General features: G+C 35.1%; 1 protein-coding gene across 1 annotated transcript in view; it reads right to left on the reverse strand.

Moving 5' to 3' along the window:
• The window catches only part of TPR (translocated promoter region, nuclear basket protein), an 81,874-nt gene that overhangs the window by 44,012 nt on the left and 20,066 nt on the right, over nucleotides 1–17,796 (reverse strand). The window contains 22 exon segments of the mRNA XM_036754725.1: nucleotides 1,282–1,447; nucleotides 2,085–2,225; nucleotides 3,253–3,387; nucleotides 6,299–6,461; nucleotides 7,064–7,082; nucleotides 7,085–7,211; nucleotides 7,297–7,433; nucleotides 7,789–7,834; nucleotides 7,836–7,953; nucleotides 9,550–9,580; nucleotides 9,583–9,775; nucleotides 10,602–10,651; nucleotides 10,654–10,708; nucleotides 11,479–11,676; nucleotides 11,904–11,924; nucleotides 11,926–11,996; nucleotides 12,531–12,671; nucleotides 13,905–13,992; nucleotides 14,086–14,166; nucleotides 14,946–15,038; nucleotides 15,447–15,611; nucleotides 17,044–17,147. Coding sequence (XP_036610620.1) covers nucleotides 1,282–1,447; nucleotides 2,085–2,225; nucleotides 3,253–3,387; nucleotides 6,299–6,461; nucleotides 7,064–7,082; nucleotides 7,085–7,211; nucleotides 7,297–7,433; nucleotides 7,789–7,834; nucleotides 7,836–7,953; nucleotides 9,550–9,580; nucleotides 9,583–9,775; nucleotides 10,602–10,651; nucleotides 10,654–10,708; nucleotides 11,479–11,676; nucleotides 11,904–11,924; nucleotides 11,926–11,996; nucleotides 12,531–12,671; nucleotides 13,905–13,992; nucleotides 14,086–14,166; nucleotides 14,946–15,038; nucleotides 15,447–15,611; nucleotides 17,044–17,147 — 2,343 coding nt within the window.

Raw genomic sequence — 17,796 nt, forward strand, 5'->3', positions numbered from 1 at the left:
TAAACACTCTTTGCCCAAAAGGAACTTCTCAACTCTCTGAGTCTATTTTGAGCTCCCGGGCTGAACCTAGATTTTGGTAACTATGGACTGTATTTGGTCTGTCTGTCTGATGTTTGTAATTTGTTTGTATTTGCTCCGAAGTTCAGGGTGCTGGCTTTTCCCCCTGAACTAAGTAAGTGATATTTGCATGCTGAATTAAAGTAAGCTCGTCAACCCCTTAACGTTGCTTTCCTTACTAAAGGCAGATCAAAAGAACCTGGGCTTTTGCAGCGTGCTGGTAGCGTGCTTGTTGTTGGGCCTGTGTTGGTCTTTCACCCCCACAACAGCTGCTAGCCAGACTGTTGAAGCAAACTGAGTCACTAACCTTCCTCTTGAAACTAAGGATAATTCAAACCAACCTCCTCATTTTGCTCATGTGGAAACATGAGGTCTAGGGAGTCTTTCTAGCCAGAAGCATTGTTCTCTTTCTAAAAAGGATGCTACCTCAATGACTGTCTGCGTATGTCCATATTGTTTTATACATGTCCATTTTCTTAAGTGAAAAAAAGAAATCTGGCAACCAGTACTTAAAGAAGATTATCTGCTTTGTGAACTTCTTTCAGGAAACAAAACTTCCTGAAAAATTATCTTTTACCTAGGACCTTTCCATGAATAATACAGGGTATTCCAAAAGTCTTAAGTGCAGTTTTAGGTTTTAATAGCTTAAAACTACACTAAAATTCTTAGGACATCTTATACAGAGGAATACTACTCTACTGGAAAAATAATCAACTTAATTAGCTATAGTGCTTTTTAATTTGACTCTTTCATTCTTATGCGTTAACTGTCCTTACCACATGGTGCAGTGAAAGAACAGAGTTTGTTATCACAGGGTTTGAACTTGAGTTGTAGTTCTGCTACTCATTACCTGAGTAGAGTGACCTTGAACAAATTACTTCATTCTAGGCTTTAGTTTCCTCCAATGTAAAATGAGGCTGCTGTAGCGGAGGACTTCTGACATTCTGTTGAATGCTTTCAACAGGTGGAAAACAAATGCAACATGTTAGGGTTACCTCCTCAGGATACCATACACACCCATATTCAAGAATAAACATTATCATTTAGTCCTGCTCTTATGTGAGGATGAAAAGTATTCACAATGATTAAAACTTCCAACCTAATGCTCTATAAATTCTAGTAACTGCCTCCTCTCTTATCTGGTCCATAATGTAGTTTTTGCAAGATGGATTTATCTGTATATCTACATACATATACGATATATCATAAACTTTAATAATTTACCTTTTCCACTTCTCTGTGCTGACTGGGAAGCAAGCTGGGCTTCAACATTATTGAGTTGTTGTTTTAATGTAGCAGTTTCCTTTTGAGCATTTTTTAATAGTTCTTTTGTATTAAGGTGACGGTTTATTTCAGTCTCTAGCTGTCTCTTTGTATCTAAAAGGTGAACCTGCAAAAGACGATAAATGTTATTTACTATGACACCAAATTTCAAGAATGTTTCTAGTTTAAACCAGAGATTTAAACCAGTTTCCTTTCTTATGGTCACTTAAAGGGCTGACAGAAAATACTCAATAGTAAACATTTATTAAACATCTATAGCAATATGCTAGATGATGGCAGTATTAAGATAAAACAAGACATAGCTTTGCTCTCAAGGAGTTTAAAACCTAGTATATATAAGGGAATGTATACAAGTATACAGATAATGACGAAACAAATTACAATAGCTGCAAAAGGGGAGACCACATAAAATGTTATGAAAGATTTGAGTGACTAATGATATTTTCGGGGAATAAAGGCTTCTTACAGACTGATAGTGAAACTGGTCCTTGAAGACATGGGTTTCAATAGGCAGAGGATGAGGGGGGAGATCATTCTAGGGCATGGGAAACAGCATTTACAAAGGCACTGAGGGAAGAAGGAGCTTTGGCAATGACAAGCTAAAACACACAGGTGGGAAATAATATGTGCTAAGTTAGACCAAGTAATTTGCAGCCAGAGGCCTATAGAGGCTAATAAGTGCCTTGACTAAGTTCACACAAGCAAAATTCAATCACAATAATTATCTACTCAAATATACTTACATCTTGATTTCTTGTAAGTGTGTGTCTTTGTTCTACTTCACCTTCTAATTTCTTCTTCAGTTGAGATATCTCACGTTCGAGCTTTTCTATCTGGTTATTAAGTCTCTGCTTAGTTTCTGTTTCAGATCTCTCCAGTATTCCCTTAAGAAAAAGAAATGTCATAGGGTTTTTAAAAAATTAATAAAAGAAATTTATTCTGCACTTATAAAAGTGTGAGGCAATGGGAAGAGAAAGAGACAATGGAAACAGTCCCAGAGTTCAAGCAACTTCTTTTGCTAGAAACAATATATGCACATACAAAATACAGAAAAAAAATAAATTGGGAAGAGGAGAAGGAAGAGATAGCAGCTGAGAAGTCAGTACATAGTACCTGAGCTGAGGCCTGAAAAAAGCTAGGGGTTCTAAGAGAGGGCAACAGTGAGGAGAGAAAGAATCAAAAAAGGCCATCAAGATAAGCATCATAAGCTCTTTAGTCTACCGCAAAGTAAAAGCCTGCTAACAGAAATATTTTAAAAAATACAGCATACATCTACTTGAACAAGACTAATTACCAGACTACCTATACTAAGAAATTATTTTCAGACTTTTCTCAAAGTGAAGCACTATGTATATAACCACAGAGAAAAATGCCAATAAAACGCTTCAAGATTTTGCAATTATGTCAAGAACAAAAATATTTTTATGGATCTGGCCTTATTTTCATGTTCAGGAGGTTAAACAAGTAGTTTTACACATTTCTTTCATTTCTTTCTGTCAGAGATAAACTTCTGAGAAGAACAGTAAGTTTCCTTTTAAATGTTTAGTCAGAAAAAATAACATTTTAAGGTCTCAAATTCAATGTTTATGAAATTTATGAAAACAAGAATAACTCATAAGAATGAAAAGAATGATATTTTCCAAACATCCCTCTAGAATTAGGGTTCCAAACTTTTTTGTGACATTGACCCTTTCACAATCTCGTGAAGCTCAGACCCCTCAGAATGTTTTTAGATGCATAGAATAGAATGCACAGGATTTTAAACCAGTTTTATTGAAATGGTGATCAAATATTTAAAAAGTTCACAGATCTAAAAATCCCTAGTAGAATTCATATATATTAACAAGATATAGAAATTGATATTTCTTTTATACAGACATTATACTCCCCCCCTCCACTTTAGTAGAATACCTGAATTGTTTGCAGATTAGTTAGTAGTAAATTTTGTCCTCTTTGTTCAGCTAATAAAGATTCTCTCTGCTGAGTGAGGCGAACTTCTGACAATTTCAACATTTCCTTTTCCTTTTTCAGGTTTTCTGCTCTTACCTTAAAAGATAAAAGACAATGATAACTTTTGTGGAGAAAAAACGGAAAATACAGAATTCCTATCTGGTCTAAATATGAAATCATAAAAGTTATAAAATATTTATAAACACTTCACTGCCAAATTTAATGCTGAACTTATAGAATAGTCAAGGCTTGTGCATAGGACATATATGGCTCTTAAGAGTAATCAAAGACATAGTCAATTCAATAAGCATTTATAGAATGCCTATTACGTACCAAATAGAAATTCTAGAAGATGTTAAGGTATCAAGAAAAGCAGAATCATTCAATCATAATAAACAACTGATGTGGGGCCACTTAGTTCTCCCAATGGGGTCAGTGGGGGATGCCATTACCAAATCTCTCCCTGACTCTATTCCATCAGTCTATGTATATACGGGGAGAGACAAGACCAACAGAGTCTCCTTGTAACTTCACTTAATCCGTCCCTCCAAATTGCCCAGGATTCTTAAAGTGTGGATGGGGAGTAGGACTACCGGAGAGGAGAACTGTCAGCAAGTCACCCTTCTTTTATGCCTCCTTACCTGCCCAGACCCTGTCATGGTGTTTACACCACTTGGATAAGCTATGAGTCACCAACTACAATCTTTCTGATGAGACAGAAGATTGTCAGGACTTACTATTGGCCTTGACAGTATATCCCTTATGGACACTGCCTTTCATCCGCTGATTCACCCTATGGAACCCTGGGCCTTATCATCCATCTCTCCTCTGAACCCTGAGGATTTCCAAGACTCTCCATCAGCCCTGCAGCTGAATTCTTTCATATAATGTCTAGGAAACAAGAATGTGACTTTCTTGAGAGCAGTAACAGTGTTTATTGATACCCCTAGCACTTAGCATAGTGATTAATAAGTGCTTTCTCCACTCACCCATGGGATCCAATAAACTTGTTTTAGAACACCTTGGAATACCAAGAACCCAGGAGAAGCTTAGAGGTTTTAAAATCAGAATACTTAGTTACTTATCTCCCTACTACAGGGAGCACAAGCCACAAAAATACTATAAAGATAAACCTATACTACTCTAGGCTGGTTCTTTGACTGAGTCTGAGAGGTGACACTTCCCATTTCCAGAAATGAAGTGAGGTTTCTATGACTCTAGGATGGGAAATGGTTATAGCTTCCCAGTTCTCTCAGTCAACTATTTATTTTTATCAACAGGGTGAAAACCTCTAGAGGGAAGGGAGCATTTAGTTTTAGCTTTTTTCACTTCCACTCCTCATTCTCTCTTACCTACCACGCCCAACTGTTGCTAAGGCTTGTTGATTTCACTTTTCTCTTGAATTTACTCCCTTCTCTCCTTTGACACTGCCTCCTCTCTGGTGCAGCCCTTAACACCTCACACCCGGGCTACATTAATAGCTGCTGGTGGGTCTGCCTGCCTCAAGTCTCTCCCCACTCCAATCCATCCTCCATTCAGCCACTAAAGCAATTTTCCTAAAGCACAGGTTTGATTACTCCCCCCTCTTCCATCCTCCCCCGACTCCATACCAGTGTCCTCCTAGTGCCTCTAGGATCAAATACAAAACACTCAGGCCTTCAAAGTCTTTCATAACCACCAAGCCCCCTCCTACTTTTCCAGTCTTCTTACTCCCATTCCCTAACAAATACTCTTCAATCCAGTCACACTATCCTCCCCGCAATTCCACAAAAAAGACATTCAAACTCTCAGCTCCAGGAATTCTCGCTGGCTGTCTCCCACGCCTGGATCATTCTCTTTGCTCTGACGACTGACCTTCCTAGCTTCCTTTAAGTCCAACCAAAATCCCATCTTCTATTAGAAAGTTTCTCTAACCTCTCTTAATTCCAGTGCTTTTACTCTTTTAATTCTTATTTATCCTGTATATAGCTTGCTTTGTATGTATTTGCATGTTGCCTCCTGTATCTCCAGAGATTAGTATGGTGTCTGGCACATGGTAAGTACTTAATAAAAGTTTTATTATTTGACTGATATCCCCCCTACTCCTAGTTCTTGTGCAATGTCTCCTTTTACACTGTAGGCTGTTTAGATGAACCAGGTAAATACTACAAAAATACATCCTAAAGTTAAAGAAATGTCTTTTTAAAATGATCTGAAAAAGTGAAGATCTATAAGTCAGACTAACATTCTACTATTCCCTTATTTTATGTCTGGATAATCAAAAATTACATAATAGTTTATTTTCTTAATGGCTTGCCACTGATAACTAATTGGACCGCTTCTTAAATTTTCTATCTCTTATTGGAACACTAGTAAATGTGAATTTCCAACTTAATTAGCAGCACGGCATACTGGACAGAGAACCATCCTCAGGGCCAGGAAACCCTAGAATCAAGTCCTACCTCTGACATGTGCTGGCTATATGATTCTGGGTAATTTACTCAATTCCTCAGTACTCCAGGCAACTCTCTATGCCTCTAAATTTTGGAGAAGGTTCACTGGAAGAGGGAGTTTCCTCATCTGAGAGTTTGCTTAAATCAGCAACTATCCAATATTTTGGTCTCAGGACCCCTTTAAAAATTACTGAAAACCTCTCTTCCCCAAAGAGCTTTTGTTTATGTGGGCCATAACTATCAATGTTTGTAGTATTAGAAATTAAGATTTCTTCTTATTATTATGAAAATGGTTTTGACTTTGAGGACCACACTTTGAGAACAACTGCCTTCTACTTACGAAACACAGACCTAATCCCAGTCTCTACCTTTATCTTCTATGACCAAATGATCTACAGCATCTGCACGGTAAAGATTATTTGTTATCCATAAGCCAACAGGAAGATCCAAAATATCTAAGTCATATAAAACAGTTATGTTTAAAAAAAACTGAAAAGAAAAGAAACTTGTCCTTCAAATAAAAAAAGAGCAAGAGCACTTTTAGGTAAAACCTAGAAAAGGAAAATTAATCTCACTTCTGCAACTGCCAACTTCTCATTTGCTCCTCTCAAATCTTGAGTCATTGTGTTGATGATCTGTTCCTGTTTTTGAGTTGTTGCAGTGAGTTTTTGGTTTCTCTCATGTAAGGATGTAATTTCTCGACGGTATCCCTCGACATTATCTTGTAGCATTTCATAGCTTGCATTATAAAAAACAAAAATACATTATAAATGGAGTAATTAATAGCTCTAAAACTAAGCAAAATGACTTTTTAAAACATCAACTTTTATCTAAACGGACTGCAAAAACATATACCACATAGTTCAAAAAATAGGACCACTTTTCTTCCAAATCTGGCTTCAATAAAACCTGAATGTAACCTATAGTTACTATAATTTTGCAATGTATGACTATATATTTTTTCCTTTTCAAAGAGATCTGATTTTAGATGGGAAATCTATGCTTGGACCAAAAGTGATTCACGGCTTATTCCTTATTCTCCTATCAGAAGAACAACACAGCAGATGCTCTATGTTAAGTAACCAAACTGGAATATACATGCAATAAATTTCATATGAAATGTAAAAATAACACTTCATTGTGCCAATTAAACTACTCACTTTCATATATCGAATCCTTAAAATTGATTAGCTAAAAAAACCAAACAATCCCGTAAAAAGCCACAGTGAACTTATACTAGAGTCTAATGAAAAAGAAAGGCATTCTTTATATTTCACTAATCTCTGAACAAAATGGCACATTATTAAATGACTTTCTCAGCCTAAACAAAACTGATTTACCGTTTGGAAGCAAAATCAACTGTGTAGAAATCTTAGTATGCTGTGACCGTAAATCTGCAACTTGCTCCTGCAGTTTCTCCACTTGTTCATTTTGAATTTTATCATGCTCTATCTTTTCTTTTTTGTAGTTTTCAAAAATTTCCTGCAACTAAACATTAAGAGCAATTATTGGATGATGTTTAAAACTTTTCCTTCTAAAACCTGCCCTAGAGAAAGTAAAACAAGAGCAATACCTGTTTAAGTGCAGCCTTGGCTTCCACTGCCTCTGTTGACTCAACTGTGGAAACTGGAGCAGGAGTGGAGATGGTCTGTGACACACCTGAAGAATGTTTAGGTGTGGACATCAGGGAAATCTCCTCTAAGTTTGAAGCTTCATAAAAATAAATGAGGAAGACTAGTTATTAGAGCTGTTTTTTAGTTTCCTGCATATCTTTGCATTTACTTCATCATAAAAAAAAAGCAACAGGCATTAGTTGCTTGAATTAGATCAAGTTGGAGAATATGCGTCCTTTACTGATTTATTCAATGATAGATGGAGTCATGCTAACAAGAATCATTTAGGTGCATGTGACTTTTTGAAAGCAAGAATGGCAAGTGAACACAATCAACAAATAAAATTCTTTTGTTAGCATCAGAGAATTTCTTAACGTAGACTTTAGAAACACATTAAATTCTATTTTTTTTCCAAAACATTTGAAAGCTTAAATAACATGTTTTTAAACTACCTTGCAATGGAATGACAACTCCTGTTGTCTGTGACAACAAAATGCGGGTACATGTCACGCTGACGGACTATTGAATCAACAAGCTGCATCTGATGCTGTCGTGAGTCGTGAAGTTGTTCCAATTCAGCGAGGGCCCTTTCAAGCTGAATTTGCAGCTCAGTAATTCTGCAGGAAAAAAAAGCTGTATACTTTAGAGAAATGTCAGTGAGTACATTTTGATTGTTCTGCCAGAAATTAGTACAGGAATCCATATTATTATAAAACTTTGGATAACATCATACCTATCTTCCTGTGTGACAGGGAGTGAGGAAGACACAGTCTAGATAAGACATGGTTATCTGTCCTAGAGTTTATACTATAATGGAGGATATGAAAATATACAAATAAAGAAAATACTGCATCAAATAAGCACAAAGTATCTGGGGTTTAACGAAGATAACGGTTTCACAGAGGAATCTGAGATTGGCTTTAATGGGTAGGCACAAGGGAGGAAATCCCAGAACAGGAGCATAGGGTATGCAACACAGACTATAAATCAAATTAATACTGAAAATAATGGGTAATTTTCAGATCACTAATTTTTCTCCAGATATTTTTACTTAGTTCAAACCACTGAATGCTTAAAAAAAATTTCATTTAATGACACTAAGCAAGCAAAAGGTATCTAGAATTTGTACGGGGAACTTTTAACAACACATAAACTATGTAACTAATTTTTATTACAATACGTTCTATTTGTATGTAACTGTATGTGATGATTCCCATGACCTATGTTCACGATGAAGTCATGGTGGCTCTTCAAGATCACTGTTTCCATTTCTAGGTGAATGTTAATTGTTCCTTTAATAATTTGTTCTGGAAATTTGTCAAAAAATAAAATGAAGGTCACTAGCCCATACTTTAAAAATACCTATTCTCTTTTACTGAAAAGTGGGACAATATTTGCCCTTTTCAAATCTGAAGTACTGCTCCCTTTCCCGTGACCGTTCAAATATGAAGAACACTTCAACAATGTTATCTGCTGGTCCTTTCAGTACTCAAAGATGCAGTACATTTGGGCCAAATAATGTGACCAAGGTGGTCTTTTGCTTTCTCCTTGTTTACCCCGTGTATCAATTCCCTAATTAAGCATATTATTCTGCACTTATCAGCTCAAGATTTTCCTCCTTATCAGCAAAAACAGAAGCTAAATAAAATCACACAACTCCGTCTACTCGGTCATCATTACCTTCATCTCATCTACCCTGGAGAGCAGGCTTGCACAACCTTTGGCCCAAAGGATCTCCTCTACATACAAAGGATGTTTTCCTCTACATTTTTCATGGGCCACCCAAAATCCTTTGGTGTGCCATAAGCAACCCGTGGACCGCAGGTTGTGCACGCCTACCACAGAGCATCCAAACCCTTCTGCGATTCTTGCTTTGGTTTAAAAAACCTTTTTGGGGAGGTGATAGAGAGGACGGACAGTAATCAACACAAAAGGATTTAATTAGAAATGAAATTTAAATAGAAGCTTACAACCTGTCCTACCACACATAATTTAGTCATAAAATTTCAGTCTTCTGTAACATTTACTTTTTAGTTTTCTCATTATTATTGAATACATGCAAATTTAAATGACTTATTCTCTTAATTACATTTTTCTAAAATTAACATAAAAAAATTATAACAAGACAAAAAAAATCATACACATCAAAGGATGATCATCTTATTACAGAAAAATATAAAAATAGACTATTTTAAAAGTTCTTAACTTTTTACCTTGAAGAAGTTGTTTCTTGTTCTTCTCTTCTCTTGTCTCCCCAAGCTCCCTAAGTGCTACTAGAAGGCGCTGGTTCTGTTGCTGGAGTTCTTCAATATTCCTGTAGGAGACTAGGTGCTGTGATATTACTTCAGATGAACTACTGATGTCAGCAGAACTTACTTCTTCATCACGAATGACATGATTGCCCCTTGCTTCTTCAAGTTCCATCAAGAGAACTCTAATCTAAGAGAGGATGCAATGTTACTAAAGTATTGCTGATTGGGGTCTGGAAAAAATAAAATATTTAGAGTAGAAAGTAAATTTTAAGAGATAATTCTCATGTACTTGTTACTTTAAAAACCTCAAGGTGGAAAAAAAAAGTTGACAACAGCTAGTTAGCACAGTAGACAGAGCACAGACTTGCAAGGAGGGAAGATCTTAATCTGAATACTGCCTCAGAATATTATTAGATGTGTGACCATGGTCAAGTCATGTGTGCAAGTCTCTGTGCCTCTGTTTCCTCCTTCGTAAAATGGGAATAACAGTATCTATTCCATAGGATTGCTGTGAGGATTAAATGAGTTAGCCTAAGAAAATGCTTTGCAAAATTTTAAGGCACTATTTAAATGCTAGCTATTATAAGCAGTAGTAGCACTTTAATCACCTAAAAAAAAAGCCTTTCAGCTTATCATTGGATGTTGATACCTTCAAGGTAAGAGATACTTTTGATTAAGTCCAAGCAATTTGATGTAAGTAAAATTGCATTTATTATCTAAAAAGTTGCCCACTGCAAACTTAAACATTTTTTTAAGACACTCTAGCAATATCGATAGAAAGATACAATAAGATAAGTAACTAGTTAGAGCAGAGTAACAGACCACTAACTTTCTTAGAATCTAATTCATTGTTTGGTGTCATTTGATATAAAGTGGGTCAATCCTGGTTCCCCCTAATGAAGGATTTATTAACCAAAGGAACTACTTACTGTAAACATAGTCTTATCTTTAGGATACAGACTCCAAAGGCAGAAGTAGAGGAAGATCAAAGTGCTAAATTTAAATTTTCTAACCTGTTGTGAAAGATCTTTCACTTGTATTTCCATTCTTTGGTTGTCCCTTCAAGCACTGATGAATGTTTGTTGGCTTTATCAGTGTCCTCTTGCAATCGCTGAATTTCCTATAAATCAGAAACAGTTTTTATGGCTTGTAAAAATCAGTATTTCTGGTGTAAGACAAACATTTTGCTTTAAGAAGTTTGAGACTACCATTATCATTAGTGTGCACTCAGCAACTACAACAATCAGTTATATTAAACAGCACAGGGGAAATATTAAAAAGGAAAAAAACCCTTCCTAAATTAACCTTTCTGAGAAAAAAAAATTAACATGAAATATTGACATGTGACTATTAGCTGCCATTTATAATTGGTCTAAATTAAAAAACAAGTAAGAAAGATGGGTCTGCTCATTCTGATTGAAAATTTCACTCCCTTATCCTAGTCACATATCCACACAGAATTCTTATTATATAAAGCAACATATAATGGCATAGAAATTAAGCACAAGCACTACAGTAGTAGACCCTGATAATCCTCGTAGAGATGCTACATGACTGTAAAATCATCAACACTAGAATTTCAAATGAAAAAAAAAAATTACCAATGACACAAAGGACATTTGAAAGACACATAGTATGCATGATAAACTCACTCTCTTTACGGATGGGGAAGAAGAGAACCAGAAAGTGACTTTCCCTAAGGTCACAAAAGCATTAAATGGAAGACCCTGGATTTAAACTACGTCCTGATTCCAAATAGAACATTCTTACAATATGTCATTGAGCTAGTTGTTACTATCGGTTTTAAACTTCTGTAAAATTTAAAATAAGGCAAAAATCATGTTTCATCTTTACTTGTTCCCTAGTTGGTCCTAAGAAGGGTACACTTACCTTCATTGCTTGCTCAAGCTTAACAGATAAACTTGCCACAGCTTTTTGGGCACGTTCATATTCCTCACGTTGGCGTTTCAGAATTGGTGCTTTTGCTTCAACTTCTTTTACTATTTCATCTAGATATTTATTAATTCTCTTGTTCTCTAGTTTCTCTAAGAGTAACTGATCTTGTGTTTCTACATATGCATTGTACAACTGTAAGAGAAAATGTACTATGTCAAGGTTAAGTACAATATTAAAGTAACAGGTAAGAACATGATAAATTGAAAGGAATTTTTTGTTACACTGACTAGATAGTCATTTCATCAAAGTGTATATTCCTATCAATATTTACTTTAACCACAACTCTTCTAAGTAATATCTTAGAGTCCTGAGCATTTTAGATGAAAATGTGCTGTAATACTCAAATTAAAAATGGTCACCTCAGTTAGTTTCATTCCAGGCCTTTACTATTTTAGCTACAGCTGCTGCAGTAGGAGACATAGCTGCAAGCTCCTCTTCAGATAATATGGCCCCTATACAAATAAACACATAAAATAATATCCCATTACTGTACAAGCTCAAAAAATCCCAAGTTATTGAGTTTCAATGTAAAAGGAGTAATACCTACATTTTAAGTACCTTTACAATCTTACTTTTCACATTTCTCCCTTCATATAAATTCTAGCTCAACAAGATTACCTGCTGAATCATGCTTCAAATGTTGTCTTTTCAATGCCTGGCATGGCCTCCCCTCATCTGTGTGTTGGATATGAAGTTATTAGAGGTCCAGGTTCAAATTCTGCCTCTATCACCCTAGCTCTTTGACTATAGGCAAGTTACTTGGCCTCTGGACCTCAGACTGGTACCACTATACTGTGAAAATAGTTATCAGGGATAATACTTATTGTCAAACAATAAATAACTTAATTTACCTAACAGCTCCTTAAGAGAAATGCTTATACTTAATACTATTAACTGAATATATCCGCATGCTCAATACACTCAAAGAATAACAGTTTCTGTGTTCCAAGTCACTAAAAACATTCATATGAAAATATCATCCATACCTTTCCGTTTTGTGGCTGAGAGTAGATCATTAGCATTTTCTAGTTCTCTCTCTAATTTGCCAATCTTCTCTAGCATTTCTTTTTCCATTTGGGCTTTTGATTCTTCCACTTCTATTAAATGATCTTGCATTCCTTTGTTAGCTAAATATAAGAAAATTTAAAAAGAAATCTTACCATGCTATAGAACAAAAATCTAGAAGTTGCTATATTTTAATCTGCTTAAATCCCTGTTTTTTCCTCTATCCTTTTATAAGGATGAAAGCTGAATTCAGTGAAGGAAATGATCATTCCTTCTATCTATTGTTGTTCAAAGTACCTGTTTCATTTGAACTATATGAAATACTCATACCTTTGAGTTCTTACTCTCCCTGTTTCTCTTGGTCTACTGATTCTCCCCCACAGATGGAAAGCGGTTATAATTCAATCACCTGACTTCATTTTTGATTCTTCATCTGAAATACTTGATATTCTTTCTAGAATATGGGCTAAAGGCCCATGCATAATCAATTAAGAAATGTTTTGTTTATAGTTAGTATACTTTACACTGTGAGAAAGCTTATTATAGGTTCTGAAAATGAGCCTAAAGAAAGTTATAAACCTCTACATAGGGTTAGCATGCTGGAATTAGGGAAAATGTTTTGTTGTTGTAGTCTTTTCAGTTGTGTTTCAAGTCCTCATGATCTCATTTGGGTTTCTTGGCAGAGATATGGAAGTGGTTACTTCTCCAGTTCATTTTACAGAAGAGGAAACTAAGGCAAATAGGGTTAAGTGACTTGCCCAGGGTCACAGAGCTAGTAAGCACCTGAGACCAGATTTGAACTCAGGGAGGTGAGTCTTCCTGACTCCAGGTCTTGTCTCGCACTGTATGCACTGTGCCACCTAGCTGCCCTAAGGAAAAACCTAACTTCTTTATAAAATTGACAACTAGAGGAGAACAAAGTATACAAGATTAGGAAGAAACAACATATAATAGAAGATGTTATTAGTAAATGTGTGTAAGACAATGATGGACAAATATACAGGGTATCCCAAGTCTCAATGCAGATTCAAGCTTTAATAGCTGAAAACTGCATTAAGACTTTTGGAACATCCTGTGTACATGTATCTGTCTATACACACACACACACACGTAATACAGATGTGCCTATAATAATTATACCAACAATTTTTTTTCAAAATTCTAGTACATGGTAGTACTATAAGACTGAAACCAAATTTCACTTTTAGCATACTGATCTAATATCCCTCAGGTGAGCTTTATTACTGAGATAAGCCTATCTAAAATACACTTGATTTATATCAATCATGTATTCCACAACAGAAAAAGAATCTGTAGCCTAGGTATTTTTCTCTCCTTTTCAGAATCTTTCTTACCTTCTCCAGCTTCTTTCAAAAGCTTGTGAAGCTCATCCACTGCTCGAGTTAGCTCATTGCTTTTTGCTTCAGAGTCATCAGCAGCACTCTAAAATAATATTTAATCAGAAGTTGTTAAATAACATTAACAACAACAGTAAAAACAGGACCAGGACACTATAATGTATGATACTGCATTTACCTTGTACAAGTTAGAGAGCTTTATGTGGGCATTTAGCTCATTGTGGAACTTTTCTTCCATACTAGTCTGCTGCTCCTTGGCCTAGAAGGTAAACAAAATCATACTATCTCACCATTGATAAGGATTTAGAGTTTTTTCAAATGGTGAAGGTTAGGGGTGGTTTTCTTTTAAAAGAAAAAGAGAGGGAGGGAGGGATGGACACAGAGAGAGAGAGCAAGAAAATGCTACTTTCACCAAAATAACAAGATTACCAAAAATTAAATTATAATCATGTTCCAAAACACATTAAAATAATAATCAAGCCTCCAGTAAAATGATTTCATTATTTTTTGGTGCTCCAGGAAAACTATTAAGCAATTTCATAATACTGATATCAACATGTATCTTCTACTCTCGACATAACATCTACTGTCTGTTCTTGATGTTAGAAATTACAAGCTAATACATAAACTAACTTTTGAAGAGTAAGGCTACAAATGTCAAACATTATATATAAGAGGGCTGGACTTAATAATAATAGCAGCTACCATTTATCTATCACTTTAAGGTTTGTAAAGGTTTTACAAATATGATCACACTTTATCCTCACAATGAACCTAGGAAGTAGGTGCTCTTATTATCTTTATTTTACAGATGAGGAAACTAAGGGAGATAGAGGTTAACGACTTACCCAAAGTCATAGAGCTATTGAGTGTCTGAGGTCAAATTTGAACTCAGGTCTTCCTCACTCCAGTTCTAGTGCACCATAAACTACACCACGTAGCTGCCTCAAATGGTTCTTAAAAGCCTCTTTCAGCTCTAAACTGATGAACCTAAGAATGCTTTCACATCCTCAAAAGGAGTAGCTGAACTTAATATACCTCTTTCAATTTGGTCAGAAGCTCTTCCACATGTTTTTGTAGATGTTCATTTGATGTTTTCAAGCCATTCACCTGTTCCTCCATCCTGGAAACCTATAAGAACAAAATTTGTAAAGTGAAGGGAGTGTCACAAAATTTAAATTATCTCAATTTTATGATTAATTATACTGTCTAATAAAAAATCAAGTGTTCTCTCTCACACACGTGTTTGCAAAAAATGTAGTAGTACAACATGGAGCATCTTTCTTTTTTTAAAGTGAAATACCAAGTAACAATATGAAAAAATCACTTGTAGGGAAATTTTAAAGAAATCTTTAATTGGTTTCTGATTTCATGAACAGAATGTTAATAATTTCCTCAATTTCTGATGCTTACACTATTAGAATGTTGTTTTGCTTCAAGACTGAACAAATATCTCACATAATTTAGACACATAATTCTAAAAGTGAAAAGATTTGACCACACGTCCATAAATATAGTATTTTTATTCTACTAACTTACCTCTTCTTTTTTGTTTTCAAGATTACATTTAAGTTCCAGGATTTCATTTCCTTTTTCTCTACCAACAGCCAGGAGTTCATCAGTTTTGGTTTTTAGTTCTGTATTCAGCCATGTGTTTTGACTATGTAGTAATTCCTTTTCTTGTTCCAATCGTTTCTCTCGATACTATGGAAATCACAGAAAATAGTTTTACAGAGGGCAAAAAATGTTTTATAAGGAACATAAACTACAGTTGGTATATGACTAACAAATGTTGGCTATATTTTCATTTGCTTAAAGTTGTAGGTGCTTCCTGCAGGCTACAATGTGAGTAAAATTTTGCTTCACTGACAATCAACTGAATAAGGCATGCATATAATGGGCATAAAGGAACACTTTAAAATGTCACAAAATCAGATTATAATTACAATTTTCTGCCGAAGTCTTTCTTATAGACTTTATCTTTTAAAGTCCTATACACCCTGGTTCAAACCAATCTTTCCAATCTCATTATACATTTCTTCTCTTTCTACATTTTCCAATCCATCCAAATAGGCCTCTCTATTCCTCATAAGTGGCATCCCATTTCTCATTTCCATACATTTGCCATAGCCACATCTCATGCCTGGAATGCACCCTCTCATTGCCTTTACCTCACAGATTGCTCCTCTTCCTCTCTTTATTCCCTCAACTACTAGGTACCCTCTACCACAATGTATCCATTGTTTACACTTACTCTGCATGGGCTTATTTATGTACTTATTTCCACAAACAGAAAATAAGCTCCTCAAGAATAGGAAGTGCTTCATTCTTTGTATTTGTATTGTCACCATATAACATGGTACGTGACACAAAATAGCTGCTTAATAATGGTTTGATTAATTGACTGGATTTTACTCATTTCATGGTTACTGAAAATATACCCATGGAGCCCTGCTTCAAGTACTAACATGCAGAGATCCAGGAGGCAAAAGCTCAGTTTTTACTATGCATAAGCACTGTCCCAGAGTTTCAAAAAACAAACAAAACTGAACCTCATCAGTTTTTACTATGCTTATACTGTTTTCAATTACATCAGAGAGACAAAGGAATGATTCTGGTTTTAGAGCCCTCATGAAGGAGACAGACTCTGGCACATTACCCAGAGGAAGGAGAAACAAAAGTTATACATAGACAAACTTAAGGGAATTACAATTCTAAGGTAGACTGATGAGATTTACAATTTAAGGCTACCTCTGGAGAGTTTACAATGGACTATGACAGAGGAAGTTTTTACATGTCAAAAGGTAACTAGAAAGCTAGTAGTGGATTTGTCAATATACAAAGAGAGAATTCGGGGAGGTGTCATAAATTCCATTTACTCCTACCTGGTTGCTTATCTTAGATCAAAAAAAGAATACCAAAACCCACCTAAATTAAATTTAACAGATTGTGACTAAGATCTCACCCAGCTATGTAACCCTCCCAGTAAAAGTGGCAGCTCTGGACCCGTAATATTAAAAACTAGAAAGACTAAAAATTCTTATGACAACAGTAATAAAAAAGTACAACTGACTGTATATGAGATTTATTTTTCAAAAGTTTTAACTACTAATCATAATTTGTATATGCTAAATACCTTAATAGAAACATCAGATGCTTGAAGTTCATCTAGTTTTAACTGTAGCTCTCCTTTTGATGTGTTACTTTCTTTGAGTTTTTCATTTAGGCGTTTAACATCCTCTAGAAAAGCCAGAACAGGATATAAAAATTATTAAAAGAGCTGCAGAGTATAAATTGCTATGTTTTACCCATAAATGCACATCCCTTAACACTTAAAACTGTAGCTTTCACAGAATAGACACTCAATAAACGTACTGAATGTACAATAAAATCTAAATGCAGTAAATAAAAAAATATACCACTTAGCTTGCTAAAACAGGCATCTAGCTGTTCAATTCAATTATTCCATGCTTAATTGTTCTATAAATTTGACCTTCACCTGTATCCATTCACTAATATTTAGGAATACAATAGGAAATGAACAAAAAAAAATTCAAATGTATTCTTTACCCCTGTTTGCACCTCTTTCCACACACCCTTATCAAGATTCTGAGGAGAGGCTACTCAGTAGTTCATCTAGGAACTGGGCTCCAGTCAGCACTAGATCTATTTTGCTTCATAACTTTTCTCATTTTAAAAGTAATTGTTATTAAAATGAGCCCAATGAGTACATAAATAAGATTAACATCTTTCATATAAGCAACTTTCCCATTATAAGATTAGAAATAATATAATATTTACATCTTTACTGCAGTCTAAAATGTTAAATAAAAAAACTGAAAGCAGAGTATAACTTGAGATTTCCTCTTTAAATCTTAAATCTTATAAA

Source organism: Trichosurus vulpecula, chromosome 4 (assembly GCF_011100635.1).
Source record: "Trichosurus vulpecula isolate mTriVul1 chromosome 4, mTriVul1.pri, whole genome shotgun sequence".
Classification (NCBI taxonomy): Eukaryota; Metazoa; Chordata; class Mammalia; order Diprotodontia; family Phalangeridae; genus Trichosurus; species Trichosurus vulpecula.